General features: G+C 39.1%; 3 protein-coding genes and 1 non-coding gene across 4 annotated transcripts; 3 read left to right on the top strand and 1 right to left on the bottom strand.

Annotated features, from left to right (window-relative positions):
* Positions 1-2,583: 2,583 nt before the first annotated feature.
* On the top strand, positions 2,584-5,180 carry LOC111329360 (pleckstrin homology domain-containing family M member 2-like). The gene is made up of 4 exons (XM_088730471.1): positions 2,584-2,848; positions 3,529-3,648; positions 4,317-4,436; positions 4,899-5,180. The coding sequence occupies exons 1-4, from the start codon at positions 2,738-2,740 to the stop codon at positions 4,998-5,000; spliced, it is 453 nt and encodes a 150-aa protein (XP_088586597.1). The 5' UTR covers positions 2,584-2,737; the 3' UTR covers positions 5,001-5,180.
* Positions 5,079-14,866, bottom strand: LOC111329377 (uncharacterized). The gene is made up of 7 exons (XR_015990675.1): positions 14,624-14,866; positions 14,138-14,285; positions 13,659-13,775; positions 12,758-12,864; positions 12,040-12,107; positions 11,784-11,920; positions 5,079-11,232 (listed from the first exon to the last, which is right to left on the bottom strand). It is a non-coding gene; the product is annotated as an uncharacterized LOC111329377 (transcript).
* Positions 6,744-7,928, top strand: LOC111329376 (uncharacterized). Its single transcript, XM_088731473.1, has one exon. It carries the CDS (start codon positions 6,744-6,746, stop codon positions 7,926-7,928), a length of 1,185 nt encoding a protein of 394 aa, XP_088587599.1.
* On the top strand, positions 8,165-8,677 carry LOC148725296 (uncharacterized). The gene has a single exon (XM_088731472.1). The coding sequence runs from the start codon at positions 8,165-8,167 to the stop codon at positions 8,675-8,677; it is 513 nt and encodes a 170-aa protein (XP_088587598.1).
* Positions 14,867-15,238: the final 372 nt, after the last annotated feature.

Here is a 15,238-nt window from a genome sequence, read left to right as displayed (position 1 = left end):
AAGATCATGGAGCAGAGTGGTTAACTTTTCCTAAGTTGTTTGGAATGGTAGCTGATCAGAGATACCAAAGTCATTTCTGGCATTCGGTTTTAAAGCTTCTTGGAATTCCAGTCAGATCTGAAAATCAAAAAGAAAAGTCGGTGAACAATCCCTTTCATGTTCATGGACAACACATTCTCACATTGGTCTCAAAGGACAGAGTTGGATTAATTAAATGGGCCACTCTTTGGAAATTAAAGGAACCCCAATTGCTATGTGAGATCAAAGAAATGGCTTTATCACAACAGAGCTCACTCATAAGTAAAGAAGCCACTCCAAACCTGCTTGAGTTCTACGCCAAGCACATTTTCAGTCTTCCAGTTAACAATGTTCTTGCAGAAAGACAGTTCAACCTTTCGCAACTGTATCTTAATGATAACACGCCAGAGTTATCAAAACAGGCTTCAATCACCCTTGTTGAGAACATTCTGCACAGTGTGTTATGATGAGTGGGTTGTAAGTCACATAATCTCATGGATGACATGCAGTGTGAAACTACTGAATAAAAAAGCTAAAGAAAAGTTGAAGTCATAATACAGTGGAAAAACCAACACCAGGACCACAGAAGCCGAACGTGAAGTTCACGAAGAAAGAATGAAAGAATATGCCCAAATGCTCACCACTGACTTTTTGCAAGAGGCAAGAAAGAACTTAAACAAGATTAGAGAAAACAGCACACATGGGCCACTTACCGCAAAGGATGTTTACCCTAAAGCTTGGATAGAAAAGAAAGTAAACAATGACTTACTGGATATGATTCAGTCACTAAAAGCTGATAGTCGCAAACTTAAACTTCACTGGAAAGCTTCTGCCAAGCGAACATCTGCACTGGAGGGACAAAGGTCATTCAGCCCAACAGTAATTGAGGGAGTTACCAGTACACCTGATGGACAAGTTCCAAGACTCATGCAGCTAGCAGCGCTAAAGGTGTGGAACTATGGGGAGGAGCTACCAATTTATGATCTACCAAGAGAATGCCAGTTGTGTTTACAAAACCTTCCAAATGTCTTCCAACCTCCAACTACTTGTCTTTCCAGGTCCCACATGACTGTACATATTATGCCATTGCCTACACATGAAGAATAAAGTAGTGATGGGGGTGGCTCAGTAATTTTTATCAGTTTTAGTGTATGTAGCGTGTTAGCTTTGCAATATTGTAACTGGTTTTGCAGGTATAAGTAAAGTGCATGGAGCCAAAGCTGAGACATGCATGTATTTAATCATGCTGTATTGGATCTTGAATTAAATGAATTGAACATTACATTCAAAATGAACAGTAGGTAAATGAACCTGTAATATATCTGATTTTAAATTGTTATGCATAACTGTAGCTGTGTAGAATATTAAACAAACATTGAATGCTGTCACTTCACTACAGCAGTTTAAGACCATAATAAATGTAATATTTAACTACAAGTAGATTATATCATTATAAAGTTGCACATGTATAATGAAACATATCATTAGCAGTAGGTAACTTTTAATGTGATAAGTACATGACTTGTGTATAGGTGTTCTTGTACATTAAGTGAATCATTTTGTACAGGTAGGGCAAAGCTAAGTGATGCAGCCAGTGTTATGTTACATACAGTTAGTGTACAATGCATAACAGTTATAAATTAGATTTAAACACTGGAACTGTTAAAAATGTGCCAAGTTCATTATCCTGTCTTTCCTTATTCCGTGTAAAAGATAAGTAGTACAAATCTGACCCGTAATGAATCCTCTCTCCCCTTTAAACGATTTTCTTCTCCTATTAAATATCTACACCGATGGAATTTTTTTCATATACAGGCAACTTGTCTCCTGGCTGGCAAGGAGACAAGTTGTCAACTCTAAATCTGGACCAACACAAATATGAATATGCAGTGTGGTCGAAAAAGAATCATTGTATTGGTCGATCCTCCGCATTCAAAGCGCCCAAAAGAAATAAGCATTGATTTAACAATCGATATCAGTCAAACATCATCAATAGTACCGACGAGTACTCGAGAAGTGATTGATAATTAACTGCTCTTGGTTCCTGTTGACGAATAAACCGGAGTTCACTCTCGATCTCGGGTGGGCGATATTGAATGCAAGCTAATCGACCTATTACCACCAACACCCCTGAGATAGGGTCAAGATAACCTAGTTTATAATCTTACCTCGAGCATCGCGCGCTTGCTTTACTCAGTCGATATATTTCATTCCTCCATGACATCTCGAGCGCGCGTTAAAAACATGAAAATAACTTTAATACGAACAACAGTGGACTCCAAACCTCAATTTGCCTTAAAACTACGATGCCAATTCTTGAACTTGTCCGTTTCGAAATTCCAAATAATAAACACCACGCGCAATGAATGACAAAACAGTACGAAAAAATAGCATTTCTACCACTAAGTCGATGAAAATCAAAAAAATAAAACGGTAGAATCCTTATTAACTCCGTTGTAGTCTTCGCGGTTTAAGTATTAAACTACCAGAGACTTCGTGTTTGGATAAGATATTCAACGGTAAAGTTTTTAAAGCGCAGAGGGAAGAAGTAAACACAAGAAGGGGCGTCATCAGCATGTGTGAAATTTTCGTTAACTCACGTGCGTACGCTGTTCCGTGAGGCCTAAGTCGTTACTGTTTGTTGTGTTAGTTATTTCGCGTGATTAAAGTAGTGTGCAACATCTTTTATCTAAAGTTTGCCCGTATTTCGCGTCATCAAATGGTGTTTTTTTTTTTTTTTTTTTCTTTTTTACAGTCTGAAAGCATCGCGGACATGAGCTCTACAGTTACGAAGCGCGTGCCATCTTGTCTTATCCTCACTAATGTCAAAGTAGGTAACATGTTTTATGGTCAAGTCTCTCTTAACTATCAGAAAGGCTGTAAGCTTCTCTAAACAATGTTTTGGAAACTATAATAGCTTAATAATCCGTTCAGAACCGTGCAATAAAGCGAGTGCGAGGGAAACCTTTCGTTACCACCACTGTCGCCCTAATTCGCTTGCACTGCAGACGTTAATTTAAGAAAAATCAAAGGGTTTGTTGAAATGCTTACACTTAACCGTTGTCAAGCAGGTGGTCAGTGGATTGGGCTCTTGAGAAACATTCCTTAAAAACGTTTGTTCCAGACATTAATTAATTTTAACTACGTTTTTGAAAGGTCTATTCAGAGTAATGACACTTGCCGCGTTTTGACATTCCAAAGAGGCATGTACCGTTTCCTAAATTGCTTTCAGATGTGCTTAAAACATGGTGCGTATTTCGACAGTTTGAGTTTTGCTTGACAACCTGACCGTTCAGTTTACTTTTGACGTTAGAAAGTCTTGCTCCTAAGCTCCTTTGAAGTTAATTTCGATATTTAACTAACGAGCACACGTAGTTTCACCAGCCTTTTAATGACGGAATTTGAAAATTTAATGATTTCTGTGGCAATTCTCCTTTAAAGGGAATCACCTATCATGGAAAATTTCTTGGACTTATTCAAAATAATACATAATTTGACTTCTCTTTAAAGATTTTAGCGTGCCTCCCTAATCCAACCGGAGACGAAACGTTTCAGCTGCTTAGTGAATGTTCTGTGCAAAGTGTGACCAGACTATTTGTAGACAACGATGTCAGGAACTATTGTATTTTGGTAGGTTCGCCAAAGTCACTTGTTAGTCGATCCTTCCCGTTTTCTACTACCCGACACGTTATCTTATTTTAAGCCCTGAAGCAGATTTTTGAACTTTTATTTGTGTTATCATCAGATTTTATTTAACGAGCCACGATTTCAGAATTAGCGAAATGACAAGAAAAACGTTCTGTAGAGATTGGTGATAATAAAAGTTTATTCTGCGAAGATCAATGTATTGTGGAAAAATTTATCTTGAAGCATTTATTTTTTTGGAATTTGTCTGTGTGCTTTGTCTAAGTTGTTTGTTGATTTCGCTAAGTTTTTCTATAGTTTATCTGTTCACGTGACCACACGCAACAAAGCTTGGTAAACCTGAAATTTAACTGGGGTTTCAAAAAAAGCCGGTCACCAGCGATCTACTGCCGCCTATAATACCTCTTACTGCCGCCTGTTGAGCCTGCGAGCAGGCTCTCGTGCTTGGGTTTCGCCTTGCTACCTCTTATCCGGGGACAGGTGCCGTTTACGCCATCGGCAGCCGCTTATGGAAAAAAGTTATTGAAACTCCTGTTTGAGCAGGTTCTTGTGTGCTATGGAGATTGGTTACTGTCACAGTCGATTGAGCACTTTGTGTTATTATGTTAGCTGGGTATCCTATTGACCATCGCATTTTTGTTCTGCACCTTTAGGAGTTTGAACGCAATGAATTTACCGCTACAGAGTCTTTTTGGTTTATTTGGTTTAAAACGGAGTATGAACTTGCAAAGTTTGAACGTGCTCTGCTGGAAGCTTGGCGGGAGCTTTTCCAGGTTGGTCTAGTCTCAATAATTGTGTTTAAAAAAATATGCTCGTTTTCCTTTCCAGCCACAATAACTAGCTGCTAAGCTCATGAGGGAGCTAAATTTCATTTCACAATCTGAGTCATTTTAAATTGGCACCCAGGCTTAGAGGATGAAACCTTCGTGAAATTTAGTACTTTAAAAAGATCTTTGGATAATTAAGGTGGGCTGCTCATCCCTTTGGAAACATAAAAAGAGCAAAACGCCTGCTTCATATGCTTTCACTTAATCGTTTTCATTTTCCCCCATTTCCTCAAATACGTTTTTATCACAAAAAGAAAAATAAAAATAAATGTCGAATGTGCCTGGAATTTGTTTACCAATACTGCTTTATTCTGGCTTTGTGTTGTTTGTTTGTTTTTGTTGTTGTTATTGCTTTTTTTTTTTTTTACGAATGTGTTTGTGGTGATCGGATTTTAATTTTTTCAACAGATCGATCTTCAGTTTCTTGTCTTGGGTGAGGGATTCATTCGCGAAAAAGCAAGGCAACAAGCAAAACACATTGAAGATTTGTATAGAACCCAGCTACCTTAGCTTTACTTTCGTGCAACCTTTCTGAACCGACCCATAGACTACTAATATAATGTTCATTATTAAAAACTAGATCATTGATAATGCAATTCAAGACTTTTTATTGGCTTAGCCATTATGGTATATCAGCCAATATACCATAATCTACAAATATGGCAAGCATACGTGTCAGCTTAAAATTAAAAGGGAGCTAAAAATTGAACAAAATTTAATTCAATTTAACGTTTTTAATAAAACAATTATTCCACTCGCACTTGTTGGATATGAGATGATTATAGCCAACTCGGCGCGTATCTCATATCCAACGCGCGCTCGTGGAATAATTGTTAATTAGTATTCGGTGTGAACTAATGACGATATTATGTCTGTGACTATGACTGATAACCTTTTGTAATTTTCCCATAAGTTGAACGGTGGCTTTACAAATTTCTCAGAAATTTTTTTTATTTACATTTCTCCTTTTATCCCCGATATCATAGAATTTTATAAATGGCACAGATACAGCACGTGATAGGACCAAACAACTTTTAGGCATTTGTATCATTGACCCACGATTTCCTTGGTAATAAGTATTTAAGCGTGAAAAATGACAAAGTAATAAGACATATGAAAACGTTTTGCAGGCTCGGAAGCATTATTTAGATTATAATAACAGGGCATTGTTGCCAGAACTGCTTTATATGTACTGCAGGTAGACTTTTTATAGTAAAATTGTGATGTGCACCGTTATTTTGATAAAAGATGCAGTCAAATGGAATAAATAAAATTATTGAAGTTGATCAGGACCAGCGTTGATGTTTGAATTGAGTACTTTCATTTTTCATTGAGTTTTAACCCCTGCCTGCCGAAGCAGATTAGTGTTAGATTAAAGACTGAAAGCTAGTCATTGACGGTCATAACTAATGTAACAAAATGTTACTAACTCGGAAAGCTATTTTGCGAGTTGTTGTTGAGACCCATCTCTCCCTCCCGCCGTCCATCTTTTCATCCCCTTCCTTTAAGAAGTCTCCTCGGGATCAGTAAAATGGTCCCGGTGGACTTTTTTCTTGTATCTTGCTGCATTGAAGTGGTTACTAGCGCTGCCCAAACCTCCAAAGCTGCACGACGTAGTACATAGTGCGTTTGCTCCAGACAGATCTCCTGCTGTGACTGATTCACAACTGTCAGTAAGCGCTGGCAGTGCTGAAGTTGATCTCTCCTTTACTGCATCTTTGTGCTTAATATATTTATTCGAGCCACCACTAACAACGTAAAAAGTTAAATATAGGACTAATCTAAGGAAATAAGGGTGCAGGTTACAAGGGCATGTCAGAATAGGATATTCCTAGTTCTTAAATATTATAGATACAATCAAATGACTACGTCTGACGCACAGATAAACATGCCCAAGAACGCACAGGTACACACACACACACACACACACACACACACACGAGCGATACTAATAGTGACTATTGGATAAGACTTAGCGGAAATCAAAATTAATAAATTGAACATATTAATACCCGTGAATTAAGAGTTTCTTTAATTTCCTTTTTGAATAGATGGACAGAGCTGCAGTTTAAGTTAGTTAAACGGTGATAGAAGTCATAAATATATAGTAGAAATATTAAGAAATGAATATACTACACCAAGTCTATCCCTCCTCATCCCTCCTCATCCCTCTTTGATGACAATTTCGTGTTGGTTCCGGGCTACAATATCGTCCGCAGAGACAGGGTAACTAGTGATCACGGAGGCACTTGCATGTACGTCCGCGATTCTATCCGATTTGATGTTCTACCCGACCTTATGGACGAGAATTTTGAAGTTTTATGGGTTAAAATCCGCCCCAAATGGCTCCCTAGGGGCATACCATCTATTGTTGTTGGAACTATTTATCATCCGCCGAGTGCAACCGACTCCTTGATTTTAAATTACCTGTACGAGTCACTATCAAAAATCGAAGCCATTTTTCCTGACTGTGGCCTCTTTCTTTTGGGGGATTTTAACAAGTTAAATTGCTCTCGTCTAAGGAACGCTTTGGATCTCCGCCAAATTGTTCCTTTTCCAACTCGTGGGCAAAGTAAATTAGATCTAGTCTTCACCAACCTCGGCGCCTTTTACGATGTGTCCAAAAAGTTGCCTCCTTTTGGGCTCTCCGACCACGATACTGTGGAAGTACAGCCCCTGGCTAGACGGGATGGTCCGAGGAACAAAATCCTGCTGAAATCCAGAGACTTGCGGACAACAAGTCGTCTGGCCAGGCGGACTTACCTCGATGAAGTCAACCTTGATCGTCTGGTAAGATGCAAAGAGTCATGCGAAGAGAAAATACTCGCGCTTGAAACCATAATCAAGACGGGCTTGGATTCTGTTCTCCCCCTTAACTCCAAGACGATCATTGCCAACGAACCACCATGGATTAGCAAACAATTGAAATCTTTAATTCATGAGCGTCAAATAGCCCTTGCTCGTGGCGATAAAGATTGCTTCCGCCGCCTTCGGAACCGTGTTAATCGCTTGCGGAAGTCTTGTCGCGCTAAATACTATGAGTCCAAAGTCGAACATCTGAGGGACTACGAACCGCGTAGTTGGTGGAAAGAAGTTAAATCACTTGGCGGGATGAAATCAGCTACGCGCACAGATCCTACCTCTGTCCTGAAGCATATTGATACAGGGCCTGACTCTAGTCGTACGGCCCTTGCTAACGTCATTAACAATGCCTTTCTTGCTCCAATGAACTCTTTTACTCCATTGGATTCTGGAGTCTCGTTTGCTGTGCAATACACCGACACGCCAACGGTTACTGAGTTCAGTGTCTTGAAGAAGCTCATTGCTCCTAATCCTGCCAAAGCTTCTGGGCCTGACGGCGTGCCCGCCTGGCTTCTGAAAGAGAACGCGGACCTATTGGCTCCTGTGGTTACTGATATTCTTAATAACTCATACTAGGAGGCTCGTCTCCCCCAGTCCTGGAAGCTCGCCAACGTCGTCCCTATTCCTAAGCAGACCCCTGTTTATGACGTTAACTGAAACACCTGAGACCAATTTCACTTACACCTGTCCTTTCCAAATTGGCTGAGGACTTTGTGGTTGATCGTTATGTTAAACCAGCTGTACTCGCTAAGGTCGACCCTCGGCAGTTTGGTACTGTTCCCGGTTCAAGCACCACCGAAGCCCCAATTAGAATGACTCATGCCTGGTACAGTGCTACTGACGGTAACGGGGCATCTGTGAGGGTGATTCTCTTCGATTTTAAAAAAGCCTTTGACCTAATCGACCACCAGATTTTGGTCAAGAAGCTGGGTACATATAGCATCCCCAATGCTGTCATCTCATGGATTATCGACTTTCTCACCTCGCGCAAACAGCGTGTTAAACTCGGCCACGACTGCTTCTCAGAATGGGGCGCGGTCCCAGCGGGGGTTCCTCAAGGTACAAAACTAGGGCCGTGGCTGTTCATCATCATGATCAACGAGCTGGATGTTCCTGGCATCGATCTCTGGAAGTATGTTGACGATACCACTATTTCGGAGAAGATAAGCAGGAACCAAGACAGTCACATTCAAGCTGCTGTTGACACCCTAGCAAGCCGTGCGACTGAGGATAAGTGTCAACTAAACGAGACGAAATGCAAAGAACTGCTCATAAACTTTAACACTAACAAACCTACTTCTTTCGCCGGATCCAGTTGTTGTTAATGGCAAGCCCACTGACCTAACTACTAGTGCCAAAATACTAGGCCTTAACATCTCTAATGATTTGAAATAGAATTGTCACATTAACTCCATTGTTAAGAAAGCTAAAATGCGCTTGTATTGCTTATCTCAGCTTAAACGCTCTGTTCTTGGTACCCGTGAGTTAGTCCAGTTTTTCTGCACTTGTATTCGTCCGATTACAGAGTATGCATGTCCTGTCTTCCATGACGGCCTCCCCGTGTACCTCTCGAACGAACTTGAAGAAATACAAAAGCGGGCCACGCGCATTATTTTTCCTCTTTGCTCATATAATGAGGCCGTGGCTGAATCAGGCCTGACTAAACTTTCAGATCGCCGCCAGAAACTAGTTGATAAACTATTTAAGAATGTTTTACAGAATGAACAGAACAAGCTCTATGAACTTCTTTCTACTCGCAGCACATGTACCTTTAACCTAAGAAATATGCGGAAGTTTAAGCCAGTTTTTAAGACGAACAGGTTTCGTAATAGTTTTATTACCTTCAATGCCCTTAAAGCTTGAACGGTTTTATACAACCGTTTTCTTTTTTTTTCTTTTTTTTTAGAATATATATTTAGTGTCCTTATTGCTGTTTTAATACATTTAGTCTATTTAACGTAATTATCAATGTGAAGGTGTAGTCTGATCGTCCGGGTGAGTGGAGTCCTGAGAAGGACTGTTGTCGGTGGTAGTGACTGACTTTTCGACAACCTGTGCGGAAGTCATCATCAGAGTCAAGTGATGACTCAGACTTCACTTGACTCTGATGATGACTTCCGCACAGGTTGTCGAAACGTCAGTCACTACCACCGACAACAGTCCTTCTCAGGACTCCACTCACCCGGACGATCAGACTACACCTTCACATGTTACCCCCGGGTTCGAACCATTTACTGCGTAATTATCAATGTTTGAAACTTGTAAATAATCGTATAATTCAACTTTTGGTTGCAAATCGGTTATTAATAAACTATATCGACGAAGGGCTAACGCTCGAAACGTCAGCTTTTGTAATCGTTACGGTGGCCAATTTACCACTTCAACTTTGTTGATATATCCAAATTATCTATCTATTTATCTATCTGCGACCTACTGAGTCCAATAACTGCTCTTGAATCTCCCCGGTATCCTGACACTATTCAGATACAGATTTATCCTCCTCGAGCTCCACAACTCCAACGCTACTACCTGAAGTTCAGGTTTGTAACAATTTGTAACACAGCTGACCCATAGTGATTCTCGGAGTCATAAGCGATGTACGGTTCCATTAACTGTTTGATGACTGCAATTTGTTCGACTGATGTGTCATAGCCTTTTCACGGTCTCGTGACAATCAAGCTCTTCTTTCAACATCCTTTGCATGTTCATACTCTGCAAATCCACTGCACAGGATTCTGGATCTTTTTAAAAGTTTTCCTTCAACCTGAAGATACCTCATCAGTTCATGTTTCACTGGGGCCCACTGTTTGACTTGCTGTCTTAAGAATTGAGCATAAGAGGTTGTTTTAAAAGCTACCGAGGAGCTGGATTGTAGCACTATTTAGTGCATCACTATAAGTTCTATGGTGAGCTACTGTAGGCCAAGCGCTTCCAGGGAGGTCGAGAGGAACGCTGCAAGGACACTCTGAAGGAATCTTTGAAGGCCTGACTTCAATCTTGACAGGTGGGAGTCCACAGCTTGCGACAAAAGCAAGTGACATCTGGTTCTCTAAAAGAGTGTAGCTGTGCATGAGGCCAACAGGACCAGGGAAGCTGTTAAGCGACTGGATGGTCTTCGTCGACCCTTGACAGAAGATCAGCAAATTTTTATTACTGGTATTGTTCACAGCCGACATTTCACTCATTTGTGCCGCTGTGTTTTTGACAAGGGGTCGTGATGCGAACGTCGGTTGTTTCTCAACGACGTCAATGGTAAGCAAACCAAAGCAAACCAATAATGTTTGAAATACCAGTTCTAGAGGGTCAGTCTCGCCATCATCGGGAAACTGAAACCATGTTCACAGGCAAAATGAAACTTGGTGTAATAAATGCTATACGCGGATTTTTGCCTCTGTGAACTTTTACGGTCATTTTCATTTTAAATCAATCAGACAAAAAATAATCGCCCCGAAATGCCTTTTGAGAGCAATTTACAACACTCGATTAACGTGCCTTTGGCCTATTACGTATGTAAAAGAATGAGTGGAGGCTTTCCTCTTCAGTATTTTTTCCAAGCTATGACGTCAAAATCATTCATGTGACTTATAACTATTTCATTTGCAAGTTGATTATATCAGTTGGCAAAAGTGATCGAGTAAGGCGGTAAATACGAATGAGATAATAATATAAGTGGCCTTTGTTTTACTTGCAGCACACTTAAACTGGTCTAAATCGTCCCAAGTACATGACTTGTAGCCGGCGATCAGGTGGCCAGTATAGCATTGCTCAGGGCAGTCCTCACCACCATGTATCTCTGGCTGACGACATGTCATTCGACGCTTGTAACTCATGGAAAAGCAGTCACATAATGAAGTGTCCACATAGGATACAATGCAGTCGGCTATAGGTTGGATAAATCACATTATATAAATATAACCAACTGAAATAAATAAATAAATAAATAAATAAATAAGTTTCTTCATAGCTTCCAAAAAAGAAACTTGATCGTCCGACTAAATCACACCAAACGTGTAAATCACAGACGAATAACTTCTAAAATCATAAACTAAACTGGAATATTTACTGCTTTAAAACTCCAGAAAGTCTGAGAAACTGTTGCTGTATTATCCATTCAGATTACGACGAAAATTTATTACTTTGAGGCTCTTCATTATCATGAAATGTTCACAATTTGCCGGCTGCATGTTACTGTTTTGTTGAACTGAATAATAAATAGCAGCTAGTAGTGCCCCCTGTTTTCGCGGCGGGTAAAAGTTATTCATTGTTGTAGATTGCCTGGTCTCGGGCAGTCATAGCAATGAACGTGAAAATAATCCAACTGGTGAATATGAGGTCTTTGGAAGATAGGTGGGGGTTGAACGACTGAATTTGTTCATTCTTGATTTTCTGCTAACATTATTTTAGCACTAGTTACTGAGTCAATTCTCTTACCAACTTTTCCAAGCTTAAGATAAACTTTGTCCGTCAACAAGTCTCCTCCTCCTTCTCTTAAGAACTGAATGATGACATCGAGGTTGGTAATGTTACCTCGATTGAACTGCAGCTTTACAGATACATACCCGCCTTCCCTGTTAAATGAAAATGTTTTTTTTTAAACAATTTCACGGAAGCATTAAAAGGCGCATGAAGAAAGTGCACCCATGATCATGATACTAACGATACAACAGGAGAGTTGCGAGTTACATACCTAAAACCAATAACTCGGCTGCCATCGAAACTGGACGACATGTTTGCATTCTTATATATGCTGTCAATCTGTGACAGAAAAGATGTTAGGTGCGTAAGCGAAAAATATCCTCATGAACCTTAGTATGAATATTCAATTTGTAAAATCTTATGCTTGAGCTTTTCTTGAAATTAAATATAACACTTGCGTCAATGAAAAGACGTCAGAGTCTACGTAGAAATTATGGCTTATCACTGCAGATCTAGATTTAAAGCCAGCTTTTCAGAGCAGCGAGGCTAGGATACGAAGGAAGCACTAGCACAAACAGTGATCGCACACCGTTGCCAGATTTTTAAAAAACATCGAAGGTGAAGGTACTCAGCACTTAAGTTGTACAAATTAGTAACGTTTCAAGTTTCATTGAAGACGGACGTAGTAGTAGTAGTAGTAGTAGTAGAAGTAGAAACTTTATTAAAGTGTCAAAAACCGTCTAGCCAGGGAACAAATCCCCTACTAATTTGGGGACACCAATTAGGGGAGAATATACAAACTAAATACAGTAGTAGATAAAATATCTATAGTTAACTTATTAAGAGATTTATAGTAAAAACACACAGAAGTCAAAATGAACAAAGGCTACAGACACACTACGGACACACCTTTAGTATGTTTATGAGAGAAGATTAATCTTCGAAAATATATACTTGTTTTGTTATTGGTCAGTTAAACTTTTACTTACGGTCTTAACAATTCCATTGGCACTGTTGATGAAGGTATTGTGATATTCATTGGTAAGATCGGGACTCCATTTCAACGCTCCTGTTTTGAACTCCACAAAGTATGTATCTTCCAAAAAGGGAAGCGAAATCATGAGCTAGTGAGTCTTCCTTATGTGAGATAACACTGAACAAAGTTGCCCTCACCTGTTAACTTATTCGTTGCTTCCATGACAATAATAAAGTTGATTTTTCAGCACATTATATTTCTGATAAGAGATTTTATTTAGAACAAACACAGCCTTTCTGAGTGCCACCAACAAACAAGACATCTTTGAATCTCCATGAGATGAACTCATCAGAATTGTTAAATTCGTGTCAATGTTTAGACGTAAATCACTTCCTTGTCAAAGCGACCATTTTACATGTCAGAAAATCAAAGATCTTAACATTGCAGTAAGGAGTTCGCTATGCTCAGCCACTTAAAGGCAATATATTGGTGTTCCTCGAGAAAAAACGCAACTTCTTGGTAACTCAAAAAGGCGTGAAGGTGACTTGACACTCCTAGCATTGTAGTGTTTCCGCTCTTCATGGCGCTTACATGTGAACTTATCATTATATGTTTGATTTGTTTCTATATTGTCCTCTGGTCTTTTCATTTAGCTATTGAAAATATGATCTAACGACTGCATAATACCCCTGGAAACAGTATTACTTTTTCCTCCCTCGGAATCACACTGTCTCACTCAACAGAGCAGTTGTTAGTGTACTTTTACAAAAATATGCACAAACTTTTGACTGGTGGAATGCTACCCACTAAGACGGCAGTTCACAACTGTGGTGAAGTATTCAATCTTCGGCCTCGACTTGTCATTTCAACTGTCATTGTTGCATTTAACTGTGGGTAGCAAAACATACACTTACTGTTTTCGGTCTTTGTGGCTCCCGTTATTTTACTAATTATAGAAGCGCTCGTGTTCATTACTGCTGCACTGGATCGGTTTGGATTAATACTAAAACTTGCATTCACTGTCACGTTCACTGCAAAAAGAAAAAAAGAAAAAAAAAAAAGAAAAAAAAAATTCGCATTTCTTCATCTTCAGTTCATCGTTTGTGATTTTTCTTTTAGCATCAGTTCCCACAACCCTAGCTTTTGCTTCAAGTTAAACCGGTTTGGTTTTTTTTTTTTTTTTTTTTTTTTTTTTTTTTGACATACGAGCAACTTACACAAGAATACCGCAAAAATATTTTAACTTGCCGAGAACACCTATTACTGAACTGTGATCATGAATTATGTTTTCTCACAACATTTAATGAAATTCAAATGTTTCAAATCACTGAGTATAAGACCAAGGGCCTGGAAAACGCTATTGAGTCGACGGTGAATGTGACGTGATGCTCACCTGCCGAAATTGTTATGTTTCCATGGAAAATGGAGGCGTTCGAAGTGTTGGTAAGGTAAATCGAAGAAGATGGAAACACAGTCAACGTTTGTTGCTCCTCGGAGTTGTAGGACAGGTAAACGACAATGAATGCAACAAGCCATATCACCTGTAACAGAATTTAGTGTTGCTCTTCTTTCTTAAAACAAATCTTATGTACACAATCCATTTTTCAAAGGATTTTCATCGCAACTTAAACGCTATCGAAAGGTAAAGGTTGCCCGGTAGAAAACGCTCGATATATTAGAATTCTCTTTACTCCTCTGCAAAAAAAAGAGATTAGAACTTTCAAATCACGTAAATAAAACTCTCACCAAACCAAGCGCTGCGTTTTTCTTTTTTACCCTCAATTTAGTTTTGTAGCAATTTTCAAACTGAATGCAGAAGGAAATATGTACATGCATGATAATTATGGTGGAAATGGCAAGATTATAAGACAAAAATCACCTGACAATTTCTCTTATTCCCCATATCTTCCTCAGGTACGTCTTACATCAGAAATGTTCTTGGTGAAAATGTCGTTTGTTCACGAGAGGAAACAATAAATGTTTAATGTAGTTTTGTGAGGACCCAACGAACAATGATGACGTTTTTCTAAAGACAAAAACACCTTAAATAGAAACGCTTTGAATAATTTATTTTATTGTTGAACAATTCTTCACAGACCTATTTGATATTTTTCTAGTTACTGTTAAAGCTAAGGAATGCTGAACGGGTTTTTATATGGTGCCATATATGCTATGCAATGATGCCACTCCTTCACTTCCAAATGTTCTTTGTGCCAACGTAAGTGTTTGTAATCAACACCACGTCAAACAGGTAAATAGATATCATCAGTTGGAAAACAGACAAATGAAATACCACAAACGTAATATCATTAACAAAGACTGAATCGCTGTAGAGACTTGAGACATAACCAAAACAATATACCAACTTTATTTGTTTTTATTTTCCAAATGCTTTGTTTTCTTTTTTTCTTACAATAAATTCTCTCAATGATTTCGTTGCGATGGTTTTAGAAGGGCCTCTAGCATAACAGCAGCAGCGAGAACAAAGGATTAA

The sequence above is a fragment of the Stylophora pistillata genome, chromosome 8 (genome assembly GCF_964205215.1).
Source record: "Stylophora pistillata chromosome 8, jaStyPist1.2, whole genome shotgun sequence".
NCBI lineage: Eukaryota > Metazoa > Cnidaria > Anthozoa > Scleractinia > Pocilloporidae > Stylophora > Stylophora pistillata.
Note: the sequence above shows the minus strand (reverse complement) of the source record. Positions and strands in the feature narration are given on the sequence as shown.